This window comes from Eretmochelys imbricata, chromosome 6 (genome assembly GCF_965152235.1).
Source record: "Eretmochelys imbricata isolate rEreImb1 chromosome 6, rEreImb1.hap1, whole genome shotgun sequence".
NCBI lineage: Eukaryota > Metazoa > Chordata > Testudines > Cheloniidae > Eretmochelys > Eretmochelys imbricata.
In genome coordinates, this window is record NC_135577.1 from 120703059 (window position 1) to 120718242 (window position 15184).

Here is a 15184-nt window from a genome sequence, read left to right on the forward strand (position 1 = left end):
ACATGTTTTATGTTGCAGTTGAACAATTTTATTCGATCTTCTGGCAATTTCTGCAATTTGCATTTTCTTTCTTTCAGCTTTTCAAGCTCCTCATTGAGCTGCCTATGAACACTCTTTACGCGCATGTTATAGTACATTATCTTTTTCATCACTGTAGCCTTCAAGTGTCAGGAAAACAGGAAAAGTTATTCATCAGAATAATGTCAGCAAAATATAATTGTTCCTACAGGCTGTTTTCTAATAATTCAGCAACCTTGTGACATTAAATTTTATATTTAAGTTTGGCTCTTAAATTTTAAACTATCACTTCTGGAATTGTATACTAGATTTTTATGGTGTTGTAAGGGCTTCATTCATTTCATTTGGGGGGGTTTGTTTTCAATCTCTTTGTGATGTTCCCAGTCCACTTAGATAAGAACATAAGAATGGCCCTACTGGGTCAGACCAAGGGTCCATCTAGCCCAGTATCCTGTCTTCTGACAGTGGCCAGTGCCAGGTGCCCCAGAGGGAATGAACAGAACAGGTAATCATCAAGTGATCCATGTAGTATTGTTTCAAATAGCACTACATTAATGCACATTAGGGAAACTTTAGCGTGCACCAACAGGGTCTACATGGATCAATTAATGCACAACATGTTTGTGCATTTTAGAAATGTACACCCTGAGTCCACGTCTGCTCCATGTAGACAAGCCCTTAGATACAATTAACCATTTCTAGTGTTTTTCCAATGTTTATTGGATAAACACTGATTTCATTTTTGTAATATCAGGGACATTTTATCAGTGTTTATTGGTTACAACTGAAAAATCAGAAGCCCTAGGTATTGTATACTGCTAGGCTTAGCAGAGTTCAATTTTTACTTTCTTATGATTTCAACAGTAGTCATTTTTTGTATTTTTATCAATTTAAAGTTTCTCAGTTGCAGACAATAGTGGGGTCAGACAATAGTTATTTAATGATATATGCTGAGATTCAAAAAGTTAAAGCTTTATAACCGTTAAAACACAAGTGGTCAACATCATGTCAAAATATACAAAGTAAATATCCTTAAAATCAAACTCTAAGTTCCTCAAGCAGCATTTTTCTAATTTTGTCTATCTGTAATTTTTCGTTATCAATGGAAATATTTTTCACCTGTGTGTGTGTATGGTATAATTAACATTTACCAATAAAAACCTAATCCTTCCAAGCCTATATATTGCACATTGGATGATTTGTCTTCGTTAAAATATTATCGTTGTTTAAGAATGTTTAAAAAAATATAAAATATGAATACATGGAAACTGTATATGAGAATACTAGTAAGCTTTTTTATTTTTAAAACAAAGTTATGCTTGATTTTCAGCTAACTTGCTTGTAGTTATTGCTATTCTATGAACCGTAATCTGTTTACAGAATACCTATCTAAAGGCAGTCTTTGCATTCTGTAATAGAACCTTTTAAATAATGAAAAATATATTTTAAAAGGACTTGCAATCAGTTTTCAAAGGGAGGGAATGGATTCTTTCAATACAACAACACTGCCTCTCACCAACAAAGAAAGGTGGCCAATAAGGCAAACCCCAAGCATTCAAAAATCATGAGCTGGGCCTCCCAAAATCACGAGATTTTAAAAGTAATAATAAAGATTGGGCTAGTTTTATTTGCTTTCAGGTTTTGAGCCTTTAGGTTTCACGTTTCCAAGTTTTTCTCCGCATGTGGAGTAGAAACTTACTTTTTTTAATTAACGCTGAGATTCTTTCATAATCATTCAATCACCAGATATTGTGAGACTCATGATAAAAATCACAAAAGTTGGCAACACTGCATGGTATTAGTTTTAACATAAGCACTTCAATTTTGTTGGCTGAAAGACCGATCTTGGGCAGTGGAAGTGTGTTACCAAAAACTGATAAATAAAGAGGAAAAGAGGTCATAAATATTGCTGGCATAGCTATGTGGTGAAAAGCTTATCCTTACCTCTGCCAGGACCTTGATTTGCTTTTGAGACACATTATATGTATCCAGCCTTTGAAGCTGAGGCATATGATACAGCACATGTGTAGCATAATTACAGAGAAGACAAACAGGATTGGGGTCATACTGAGGATCATTCAGACTCAAATCTTTTAAATGCGGTAGGCTTGCTAAATTAGAGAGTTCCTGGAAAAACAATGAAAATAGTAAATCAACAACATGTTGGTGGTCCTTATTTCAAAAAGTCTGCATTTCAGCATGAAGGCAGAACATTACTTTTAATTATTAAGAGGATATATGCAACAGCAAGGGGGCAAAATCAAGCAGATCTGGGGTAGTATTAAAGGCAGGAGTATCGTCGTCCTCTTCCCCCAGCCCCGGAGAAGCAACCCTGCAGGGAGTCTATTGGAAGCCAGCTCCATACAGCGGAGAGAGACAAGTAGAAACTGTGGAGTGGTCACTCTCTCTGGCAGCATATCTCCCAAACCTGTGAATTTTAGCAGGGAATAGCTAACCTGTAACAATAACTTACCTGTTTTCCCCTTGGTGTTGTGAAGTCACCTACCTAGGATCTTCAGTGGGGGGGAGGAGAGGGGGGCACACACTTGTGACCCCTGGTGGACAAACTCCAAGCCCTAGCAGGCTGCCCCATCCCCTCCACAAAGAAGCAAGTTCACTATTTCTTGGGATTAGCGAGGTACTGTCAGCGATTCACTCCAAACTTCACTACCATTGCTGCCCCTTTGACAAACTTGCTCAAAGACCTGAACCCAAAAGGGTCCGTTGGACCAAAAACTATGACAAAATATTTAGAACACTACAAGACCAGCTGATCCAGGAACCAGTGCTATTCCACTCAGATTTCTCAAAGCCCATTCTCCTGCAAACAGACATGTCTGAGGTCATACTTGGAACTGCTATCTCAAGATGGAGAGGAAGCTTAAAAGCGAGCAACTCAGCTCAGAACAGAGAGGAAGTCAGACCTACCCTAAGGGCTCCTGAACAACAGTGCCAAAAAAGCCTCCCTGAGAGAAAGAAGACTGCCTGCTCAGCCTGGTTGGAGCTGAAGGTTTAGTTGTCTTTTCTTTTGCTATCTCATATTGGACTTGGAGACATTGGGGGAGACGGATGGTAGGAAGTGACCCAGGGAGGCAGCTTTGGGTGCACGCCAGAGTACCTGACACTGTTGTCTCTCATAGGGCCCTTATTGGAGCCTGGTGGAGTGGGAGGGCCTGGGCTCCCCTACCAACTGCTCTTTGTTGCAGGGGGCATAAGCCTAATTTCCACTGCACCCCACCTTGCACCCACCGTGAGGATAGCATAAAGACACTGAAAACCCTGAGGTGAGAATAAGCTACATACAAGGGTTTAGAACTGGTCTGAAAGCTCTTCCTACCGGGAGCTGAGAGCCTGCAAACTGGGTGCACTACCCACTAGACTACCTGGCCCTCTGAGAACTATTACATGTCCCTGTCCCAATCCTGTCTCTTTCCCATCCCTAGCTCCTTGTTCCAGTCCCGTTCTCCTCACCTATTAGAAGCCTGGGTGGAGAATAAGACTCATTCCAGTTTCCTCCCACTTCAGGCTCTTTCCTAGTCACAATCCCCTTCCCTTCGGAGTCTGACCCCCACTCTCCGTTTCCTTACCCCCAGCCAGTTCCTCAGAGCTTCAGTGGGTTCAATGACTCATCCCTCAAGCATTCTGCAGCAGCCTATCCCTGGGCAGGGCCCAGGTCAGATGAACCCCCTCAGGCACAGGAATTTCACTCTCACCGTCAGAGCTGCAAGTTAGTTTGTGCATCTAGGAACACCCATCTAGGAACCCTCCTGCTGCCTTGCAGTGTTACAGACGCCCTAGGTTTCCAGCCTGACCTCAATCCTGTCCCAGTCCAAGCCGTGTTCCAGCCTGCTTCAGCCTTATTTGGGCCCTGTTTCAACCTTGCTCCAGCCCTGCACCCACCTCCTGACCCTCAGATTGATTCCAACCCAGCATCAGTCTTTGGCCTGCTTCTGGGCTCTAAGATCCTGATTTGGCTTGTCTATGGATTCTGACCCAGGGCTTGTCCCCAGGCCCCAGTTTCAGCACTGCCCTTGGCCTGCTCTCAGCTCTACATCTGGCTTCAACCCTTGGTACCTGTCCTCGACCACCACTCCAACCACCAGGACTGATCAACTAGAATCAAGAGCCTGATTGCTACTGAGACTGAGGTGACAATTAAAAGAACATAAAAATGAAATGTGAAGCCTCAACATACCTTGAAGGAACATATTCTGTTACCAGAGAGGTTTAATCTTTCCAGTTGTTCATTGGGGTCAAAGCAAGTTCCTAAAATAAAACACAAGGACAAATAGAATTAAAGAGAATATGGTTGCACCTACTGTACTCAGTGAAGTACAAATTTTCATCAGACATACGAGTTTTAACCACAAAATATAATTGCGCAAGATAATTCATTATCACGAGTGAACAGATCTTATGCAGAGCAACCTTTTCTTTTTCCATGCAAAACCAAACCTAACATAAAAAAGAATCTGAGAAAAATTAGCAGATTTACTAGTTGCTGTTTAAAAAAAAAATATAGTGCCTGATTCTACTCTCACTTAAGTCAATAAAGAGCTGATTTTCATGTACACTAAAGCCCATCTAACCAACTCAGGCTGTGTAAAGGAGCCTTAAAGTGGGTGCACATTCCATTGATATCCATTTTACGGCTCTTTTACACAGCCAAAACAAGGTTAAAGGGCTTTAATGTAAATGAGAATTAGGCCAGGAGAGTTTTGCCGCTGCTTTCAGTAGGAGCAGCAATGGGCATACAGGGCTTGATTTTGCACCATTCAAGTTGATAGGTGTTTTCTGTGGACTTGAATGGGAGCAGAATCAAGTCCATATACATTAGACCTCACAGCAATAAGAATTACTAAGCAGAAATGCCAGGCGTCAAGTAAATATCACCTACCAATTTTACGTATTAAGTTTCCAGCCAGATTGAGCTCCTTTAAATTCTGCTGAGTGTGTAATCCCTGTAAATATTTGAAAAGATAAAGCTTCAGTCTAATACAATATTGCAAATGATGAAGTTCCTATAGACTAAAAATCGGAAGGCAGATCATTCCGATTTAAGAGTAATTTGGTAAGGGTCTAGTCACATTTTTATTCAACAATATTAGCTTTCATTGTAAGCTTCATTTTGTTCTGGCATGTAAATAGACAATGAATGCTGCTCAAAAAGAATTACTTTGGAAAGCCTTGTAATTTACACTAAAATTAAAAATAAACTCAGTCTGGCAGCTCGTTAGCTTCACAACTGTTCATCAAAAACCTAACAGAACAATATCCCATGTCCTGGGTATTCACTAACTTTTGGCTTCAGCCCATATCTCAGCCTTGGGACATCACAGTGGGATGCAGTAGCGATGTCAATCATTTCTCTGTGTGATGGAGATCATAATGTCCTGGGATGAGATGCCAGCATTATTATATATTAGATGTGTCACAATAAATAATGTTATTAATGTACTCTGTCTCCTTTCATTTTGTTCTTCCTAAGCCCTAACTCTTCAGTCACTACTTTCTCTCTCTCTCATTTTCCACAGCACTAATCTCCCCTTATCATCTTATCCCCTATTTTATCACTCCCTACGCCTATCCTCTGCCACTGTAATCTCTCCAGTATTCTATTTTCTATCCATTCCCATCAGTCTTTCCTCTTTCTCCATTAATGTCCATGAATGGATTGGGTTTAAATGGAGTCTAGTGGGTTGTCTCAGACTCCAGATCAGCCCCATTCTTCCTCTCACTAGGATTCACACCTGTTTTCCTTCCACTTCTCACTCAATCTCCTATGCCCAGGGTACTTCAACATGCATCAGACAGCACCACTGAGTTGTGTGGTGTGCTGCCACTTCACTCCTCTACCTCAGAATTTCTGTTCCCTGTGAAGCCCTCTGAATGTAGTATCCAAATTCCAAGACTCCTGGCTTAATCTGCCCTTGTCAATTTCTTCTCTCTCTCTAAATCTTCATCTTAGGCTAGAATCTCTCTTCTGCTGTTTCTCACACTCATTTGAAGATGGGGATTGAGATTCCTCTCGTCTCCCCCGAGGTGGAGAGAGGCAGGTGTGTCCTCTTCTGGCAGAAGGTTGTGTTTATGCCTTTTTCCTCCCTTTACACAGCTCCCTCTACAACACTCTGACTGCAAGAGCTCCCACTTACTCTGTGATGAGCACTCCATCCCAAAGATTAGCAGTAGACTGGCATCCATTTATTTTGTAAAGCTTGTGCATATGAGCTGCTTTGACACAACACCATGAGGAAAGGAAATGGTAACTGCAAAATATTCTTCTGATATTACCAAGTGATAGCAAGGCCACACGGCACATGGACGTGCTAAAGGCTGCAAGTGCCCTTGGGCTGTAAAGTGAGTGGCAAGGCCAAATGTTCTTATAAGTGAAAAAAGGCAGAAGCTATTAAAAAGTATCAGTTTATTACACTGAAAGTGGCTGCCCTTTGCTAACTAGAACTCTAAGGGGTCCAATCCAGCAAAACAGATTTGTGACTTTTCAAGCTGTGCAAAATCTAATTTCAGGGAACTACAGAGAAGATGGGACAGCAAACGCCTCTGCAAAAGAGTTCCTCCTCCTCCTATGCTCTCTAATTCTGAGTCTTGAGATCTATTATTTTCTGCCACCCAGAGCTATTTAGCCCATGCAGTGGTAGTACCAAGCACTAGTGCAGCCAGGTCAGGAGAAACAGGCAGATTCCCAACTTTGGGTTTTGTTTTGTTTTGGTTTTTTTTAACTGGAAGAAGTTCTGTGAGGGCTGAGGAAGCAGAAGGCTTCCTGTATCAATCACCCACATCACTGAAGACTCCAGAGCAGTCTTCCTCCTCCTCTTCTCCATAGGATCACCATTTTCTGTGGGATGTTTGAAATAGTCATTTGGCTGAATGGGCCCCTTTAACTCTCTGGCTGACGGCTTGTTTCCCTATTTTTCCTCCATGAGACAGATTTAGGTGACTGGGTTTTTTTGTTTTTACCTTTTTTACTGAAAACCCATTAAAATGGAAATAAATTGCAAAAAAAAAAAAAAAAAAAAGCAAAAAAGCACTGACATAATTCTGAGATCCTGACAAAAACAAGAAAACTCAGATTTAAAGCTCAAGTCCCTTCCTGAAATCACCTTGGTGTGCACAGGAAATGCAGAGGTCTCAGAAAAGTGGGTGATTTTGTTATGTATATGCAGCATACCATAGCATATGCCATTAGTTCTTGATGTTTCAGCCCTAATTCTTTATGACTGTGGTTAAACCTTTTTGTGGTTTAATGGTCTTAAAAGATAGCTTAGTTTATAAGTTGTATTCACATACTATTGGATCCATGCGGCATAAATAGAATGGATTAGCTAGGAGAAAATCAAAGGAGAAAAAAAAAACATTTTCACCTGTATCTCCTTAATTTGGTTGTTATTCAACCAAATTATCTCCAGCTTCATTAGGGTCTCCAGATTTTCAATTGTAGAAATTTCATTGTAGTACAGGTAAAGCTTTTCCAAATTAGTGCAGTGTTGTAGACCATCAATTTTCTGCATTAGAAGAAGTTGTATTACTTCTCAATGAACGACAAGGAAGAAAGAAATCCTGCTCGTCAACATACAGTATATCTATACAGAAAACTAGAGAGCAACGTGGCAAGTCAGTCTTAGAGGGCTTAATTCAATGCTCATCACATCAATGAAAAGACTCCCACTGACTTCAGTGGGCTTTGGATATGGCCCATAAAGAAAAAGCTGTAGCTGATGGAGCACTTCTTGATGAATGTTGAAGTGATTCTCTTAAAACGATATAATTTTCAAGAAAACATTTTTCTTATCAGTTTCCTAAAATTGATTTGTACTCTGTAGTGTCAGTATTTTAAAAAGTTGTTTTAGAAACACAACAATGGGGTTCCACCATGCAAGAATATAAAAATTATCAAAAGAGGTAACTTGATCATCTAAAATAGAATCTTTTCTGATCTAACAACTGGTGTGATTACAGATAATAGAGGGCCAGATCCTGAACCCCCTTGCTTACAGTGAGTAGTACCTTACTCCTCGAGTAGGCAGATTGACATCAGTGGGATTACCACTGCAGGAATGTGCTATTCAGTGTGAGTAAGGGAATCAGAATCTGATCAGTTACCTGAAAAGAAAAATCATAGAGTTAACTTACCGTTAAGCAACATTCAGCAATCCATAGGTTTTTGAGTAATGGACAATACTCCAGATCTGAAATCTTCTGAATGCTTTGTCCAACGAGAGTGAGAGTTGTCAAATTTGGGAAAAATGGCATGCCTGCTATCATGGGATAACCTGAAAAAAACATCTCCAGTGTAGACGTTTCTGGTCCCTCTTGATCAATTTTCTCATAAGACAATCCATTAGAAGTGCACTGCAAATAAAACACGACTATTATTGCTCTTTTTATTTCTCTGGTATGAAAAATGCATTTTGGAGGAGAATACCCAACCCCCACTGAAAGTCAATTGGAGGTGGCTGCTTAATTGTCATTCGTGCCCTTGAAAAGTCCCACCTCTCCTGCCCTCATCTTCAAATATGTATGCAACTCTGTAATGTTTTTGGCCACATCTGGTATATGATGTTTAGTTTTTCGTTCACAATGACAAAGTTCAGCTCTAGCCTCAAAATGCACCTCCTGTTTCATTAACAAAATATCCAATTGTATCCTAATGTAATTATAAAAAGCACCAAAATACATTTCCATTTATCATATATTTATATGATAAAAGGAATATATGATGTAGTGGATCAGTAATCTATTTTTTCAGTTCTGGAGTACTTGGTTCAAATGAACTATAGGGTACGTCTACACTGCATGCTTCTTTCAGCTGCGTGTAAAGTATATACTTGGGTAGCCCCCCTACCACGGATATAAACAGCAGCGTAGATAGGGAGACACTCGTTAGGCAAGTGTAAGGATAAGGCCTTTTCCTGTAGCCATATTGTAAGGCCTTTGTCTGCAGCCATATTAAGAGAGCAGCAGCCAAGAAGCAGAAAATCACATCCTCATATTCCATTTAAATAACATTAAAACAATGTAATATCAGGCTGTTAAGAAGGAAATCCTGTCCTAATAGTACCCACCATCAACAAATAAAAAAACAGATTTTAAGGTGATTAAAGAAAACTTAGTTTGATAGCATTCTGTCTAGCAAGCAATCACTTATCAATAGTTGTGGCTGTAAAATCCCCATTTCTTGTTTTGTCTTTATGGTCCCCACTTCTCTATTGTTTATGTGTGTGGTCTTTGTCTGGTTCTTTGATTGTTTCTGTCTGTTACATAATTAATTTTGCTGGGTGTAAATCAATTAACGTGGTGGCATATAATTGGTTAGAGAATTGTTTAGTAATATTTCAGTAAAATGATTGGTTAAGGTATAGCTAAGCATGACTCAAGCTTCACTATATAAACTGGGGTCCAAAAGGAAGTTCTTGGGAACCAATTTCAGGACACAGCCACAAAATAAGAGTTGACAGACCTCAACACCCTGCCAACCACACCGTGCAGAAGATGGAGTCCCCCAGATGACCTAATCCTGATTGGCCATCAAGAAAAGTTCATCTGCCTTATTTGGAGTGGTGAGCATTGTATGTTTAGTGTGTGCATTTTGTTTTGGTAATTGTTAAGAAATAGAGATTAAGCAGGCTATTACTGTGTAAGGCTCGTTCACTAGTAAAAGACCCCGCAAAGCCACAGAGTGTAAGATTACGAGCCCACAGAAGGGTAAGAGTGGGTGCCTAAATTAACAGGGTTACGCCTGAGCTCTGGGAACAGGGTAAAGGTGGGTGCTCCTGGAGTGTGTGAGTAACGGAGAATTTTGAGCAGGTAACACAAGTAAAGACATGCCTGATGGGTGTGGGGATATACATGAGTACATACCCTACATGGCTCTCTACTTGCCCAAGACATGCCCGTCTACACTACTGTTTTTAGCAGAGTAGTGTCCTGCTGCCTGCCTGCTGCTGCAGCCTTTCCCCGCAAAGAAATACTCCAGCTGGAGCCCTTCTTCACAGCTGGGAAAGACTCAGGCAGAGGGAAGCCTTTCACTGACACATGGACACAGCACAGCATGGATGCAGCTTGCTATTCACTGCAGCATGTAGCTACACATACCCTTCACGCCACCACCAGCGTAGCCATAGTAAATACAAATCGCTGTCCAGAAAACAAAAATTACATAAAATTTCATTAAAGTTCTAAACATGACAAAATAGCAAAACATGACTTTTCCAAAAAAGAATAAATACTGTTGAGCCTCTTCCTTCAGTACCTACCAGGTAAAACTCCCATTAACTTCACTAATGGCCTGATCCGACTCCCAACTGAGTCAACGGCAAAGCTTCCATTGACTTACCTGGTGCAAGATAGGCTTTAAGAACTTGTAAAGTAAAGGCTGTGGGTTTATTTTGTTCAGTTACATTACGAAAGCTTATTTCCATATATTTCATAGAATATCAGGGTTGGAAGGGACCTCAGGAGGTCATCTAGTCCAACCCTCTGCTCAAAGCAGGACCAATCCCCAATTTTTGCCCCAGATCCCTAAAGGACACCCTCAAGAATTGAACTCACAACCCTGGGTTTAGCAGCTCAATGCTCAAACCACTGAGCTATCCCTCCCCCCTTAAAAATTTGAATATCTCTGCACTATACGTCACAACAAAAAGGGACGAAGGGAAAATTACCTTGAAATTCTGTTTCTCTGATGATGTCCTCTTGCAAGATTCTCACTCCTGGGACTTTTCTTCTTAACATGTGACTAGTGGCCCTCCCCTCATTCTTAAGGTTTTTGACCTTTGCAGACCCCTGTTGTCATTGTATGCCATGTACTCCCCTCTGAACAGTCCAGGAGTGAGAATCCTGCACTGATGGTATTATTAGAGAAGTATATATTTCCACATAGTTTTGGCAAAAAAATATTAATAGTGACCGATATTTTGAGAGTCAAAAAAATAATGAAAACAAAAACTTACCAGCTCTTTAATTATTTCCTTTGTGTTCTGGTTATGACTTTGGATCATTTTCTGAGTATTTAAAAGTAATAATCACAGTAGAGTATCTGCTTGAAAGAATGACAACATAATTATCTGTTGTGTATCCACCCACATAATTTAAAAGCCACAGAATTTCAAATAAGTTTGGGGGAAAAAATCTCAGTTCCAAATAGATACAGTTAGAACAGGCGTGTCTTTCACAGGATTACAGTTACATTAATGGAAGAAAATTAGCAATGTCCTGAATGTTTGGAATAATTACTTTTTTATTTATGCTCAGAGTTTAAAGTCAGAAGAGACCACAGATTAAGGCTGATCATCTAATATGACCTCTTGTATAACACAGACCAAAGAATTTTATCCAGTTACCCCTATAATGAACCTGATAACTCATGTTTGACTAAAACATGTCTTCCAGAAAGCATCCAGTGTTGACTTGAAGACATCAGGAAATGGAGAATCCATCACTTCCCTAGATAGTTTGTTCCAATGGTTAATCACACTCACTATTAAAAACGTGTGCCTTATTTTGTCCTTGAATTTGTCTGATTTTAAGTTCCAGATATTGGTACTCGTTATGCCTTTCTTACCTAGTTTAAAGAGACCTTTACTACTCGGTATTTTCTCCCTGTGAAAGTACTTACACCTCTCAATCTTCTTTTTCATAAAGTAAATAGATTGAATTATTTAAGTTTCTCAATGTAAGGCATTTTCTGCAGCCCCAAATCATTTTAGTGGCTCTTTTCTGCTCCCTCTCAATTTTTTCAACATTCTTTTTAAAATATGGACACTAGAACTACATGCAGTATTCCAGTATCAGTCTCACCAATGCTGTATTCAGAGATAAAAATTACCTATCTATTCCTACTCACTAGTCCCCTGTTTATACATTAAAGTCCTTTTTCCCCCACAGTACCACACTGGGAGCTCATGTTCAGTTGTGTAAGCACTATGGTATGGGCTGCACTCTTTGTTCCTAGATGTTTGACCTTCCATTTTGCTGTATTAACACACATATCTGTAGTATCTGCGTTTTTAATTTGTTGCTCTTGCTGTTAATAAAAGCAAAGGAAAGGCACCTTAAAATTAGTCACAATGTTTGATAAATTCATTATTCCTCAAGAAGGAAATTCCCAAATTAAGAGGTAAAGAACCCATACACAGATATGAAAATATGCTTAAGACATCAAAATATAACAGAGATGTCCTGCTGAGAATGGACCACTTTTTTGTTACACACATGATCACATACAGTCACATTAGCTAATCCTTAACCTTATCAGCTTGATATTTGTACAAACAATATTGTAATTTACATCGCATGTTTCTTCTCCAAGAATCTGAAAGCACTTTACACATTTTTATTTTATTAAATATGTACAGACTACACAAAACAGATCGTTCCACTCACCTTTGAAATGCTGCTGCAATATTTAACACAAAGTATCTCTACCCAACAGTTTAAAGCAGGAAATGAAGAATATTTTATCCAGTTGAAACTGCTGGGAAAATTGAAGTAAGTGGAATTGAATGAGATAAGAGTTAGAACATAGATAGAATCCCAGAGATAACCGTGGGATCTTAAAGAACTACACAGAATCAATAAAGTTTTTTCAAACTCATCCAAAAGATGACACATCCAGCAACAGCATAACTCCTGGCGCAGTTTTGGGGGCATTGTTCCTGTACTACTAAGACCGAGGGAAAAATGCCACCTACTTAGTCTCTAACATCACCTCTAGCAGGGCAATGTCCTGTGCTGGCACAATGTCAGTTGGTATCCGCTCAGGACTGATGCAGAGGGGAAAACAATAACTACTGAGTCTTCCATCAGCAACCTCCCACAGTGAGGAGAGGCAAGCATCCCCACTCCTTTACTGTTTTGGATTTTGTGCAGAGGGGGCTTAATTCAGTTGCGGGGGGGGCGGGGGAGAAATATCTGAAGACAACATAGGCAGCAGGGGCTGGAAACCCTTCCTGGGAGTAGATAGGTGTGGGGGGCTGGGCAGGGGATACCCTTTGGAGGAGAGGGGGAGAGGATTGGGAAGAAGGGTGCCAGGCATGGGATACCCCCTTTGGAGGTCAGGGGTGTTGGGAAGGTGGGTGCCACGCAGGAGATCCCAGGCTCTGCAAAGGAGATAAGGGTTCCAGGCAGGGGATACCCCCTTTGGGAGTGAGAGATGGGAAGGGGGGACCCAGGAGGAGGATACCCCCTTTGGGGGCAGAAGGCTAGGAAGGGGGTGGCCCAGGCAGGGGACACCCCCCTTTGGGAGATGAGGAGTGAAAAGGGGGGGCACCAGCAGGGATACCCCTTTGGGGCAGAAGGGGGGCCCAGATGGGGGAAACCCCGTTTTGGGGCAGAAGGCTGTGAAAGGGGACCCAGGCAGAGGGGACACTCCCTTTGGGGACAGAAGGCTGGGAAGGGGGGCCAAGATGGGGGGACACCCCCTTTCAGGGCAAGGGGTGGAAAGGGGCCCAGGTGGGGTTACCCGCTTTGGGGTGAGGCGGGGTGAGAAGGGGGACCCAGGCGGGGGGGTTACCCGCTTTGGGGTGAGGCGGGGTGAGAAGGGGGGCTAGGCGGGGGGGTTACCCGCTATGGGGTGAGGCGGGATGGGAAGGGGGGCTAGGCGGGGGGGTTACCCCCTTTGGGGGCAAGGGTGGGAATGGGGCCCAGGCGGGGGGGTTACCCGCTATGGGGTGAGGGGTGGGAAGGGGCCCAGGCGGGGGGTTACCCGCTATGGGGTGAGGCGGGGTGGGAAGGGGGGCTAGGCGGGGGGGTTACCCGCTATGGGGTGAGGCGGGGTGGGAAGGGGCCCAGGCGGGGGGGTTACCCCCTTTGGGGGTGAGGGGTGGGAAGGGGCCCAGGCGGGGGGTACCCCCTTTAGGGGCAAGGGGGGGAATGGGGCCCAGGCGGGGGGGTTACCCCCTTTGGGGTGAGGGGTGGGAAGGGGGGCCAGGCGGGGTGGGAAGGGGGCCGGGGCAGTCACGTACCTGGGCCTCCAAGGACCCCGCGTGGGCAGGGCCGGAGCGGGCTGAGCGCGGCGCGCGCTGTGTTCGGCAGCCTCTGCCGTCGCCTAGGAAACCATCTCCCCGCCCACGCGGAGGAGCAGCAAACCGGAGGAAAGACGGTGTCACGTGATACCGGTGGGGGCGGGGCTTACACCTCTCTCTCCACCGTGGCGCGCGGGGGGAGTGGAGGTCAGACCTGTCCGTCGTTCCATCCACCGTCTCTCTCTGGGTGGGAAAAGAGGGGCTCAGACATGCCCCCTAGTCTCTCTGGGAGGGGGGGGAAGAGGGGCTCAGACATGCCCCCCAGTCTCTCTGGGAGGGGGGGAAGAGGGGCTCAGACATGCCCCCCAGTCTCTCTGGGAGGGGGGGGAAGAGGGGCTCAGACATGCCCCCCAGTCTCTCTGGGAGCGGGGGGAGAGGGGCTCAGACATGCCCCCAGTCTCTCTGGGAGGGGGGGGAAGAGGGGCTCAGACATGCGCCCCAGTCTCTCTGGGGGGGGAGGAAGAGGGGCTCAGACATGCCCCCCCAGTCTCTCTGGGGGCGGGGGAAGAGGGGCTCAGACATGCCCCCAGTCTCTCTGGGGGGGGGGGAAGAGGGGCTCAGACATGCCCCCAGTCTCTCTGGGAGGGGGGGGAAGAGGGGCTCAGACATGCCCCCCAGTCTCTCTGGGAGGGGGGGAAGAGGGGCTCAGACATGCCCCCCAGTCTCTCTGGGGGGGGAGGAAGAGGGGCTCAGACATGCCCCCAGTCTCTCTGGGGGGGGGGGGAAGAGGGGCTCAGACATGCCCCCTAGTCTCTCTGGGAGGGGGGGGAAGAGGGGCTCAGACATGCCCCCAGTCTCTCTGGGGGGGGGAAAATGAGGGGCTCAGACATGCCCCCCAGTCTCTCTGGGGGCGGGGGAAGAGGGGCTCAGACATGCCCCCAGTCTCTCTGGGGGGGGGGGAAGAGGGGCTCAGACATGCCCCCCAGTCTCTCTGGGGGGGGGGGGAAGAGGGGCTCAGACATGCCCCCAGTCTCTCTGGGAGGGGGGGAAGAGGGGCTCAGACATGCCCCCCAGTCTCTCTGGGGGGGGAGGAAGAGGGGCTCAGACATGCCCCCAGTCTCTCTGGGGGGGGGGGGGAAGAGGGGCTCAGACATGCCCCCCAGTCTCTCTGGGGGGGGGGGGGAAGA

At 44.2% G+C, this 15184-nt stretch overlaps 1 protein-coding gene across 1 annotated transcript in view; it reads right to left on the minus strand.

Annotated features, from left to right (window-relative positions):
• The window catches only part of LRRC9 (leucine rich repeat containing 9), an 81808-nt gene extending 67746 nt beyond the window's left edge, over window positions 1-14062 (minus strand). The window contains exons 1-9 of the mRNA XM_077820586.1: window positions 13998-14062; window positions 12418-12508; window positions 10986-11071; window positions 8167-8385; window positions 7398-7538; window positions 4916-4979; window positions 4214-4284; window positions 1963-2145; window positions 3-158 (exon numbers count right to left, since the gene is read on the minus strand). Of these exons, the coding sequence (XP_077676712.1) occupies window positions 3-158; window positions 1963-2145; window positions 4214-4284; window positions 4916-4979; window positions 7398-7538; window positions 8167-8385; window positions 10986-11033 (882 nt within the window). The 5' untranslated portion in view covers window positions 11034-11071; window positions 12418-12508; window positions 13998-14062. The remainder of the gene's footprint in view (window positions 1-2; window positions 159-1962; window positions 2146-4213; window positions 4285-4915; window positions 4980-7397; window positions 7539-8166; window positions 8386-10985; window positions 11072-12417; window positions 12509-13997) is intronic.
• Window positions 14063-15184: the final 1122 nt, after the last annotated feature.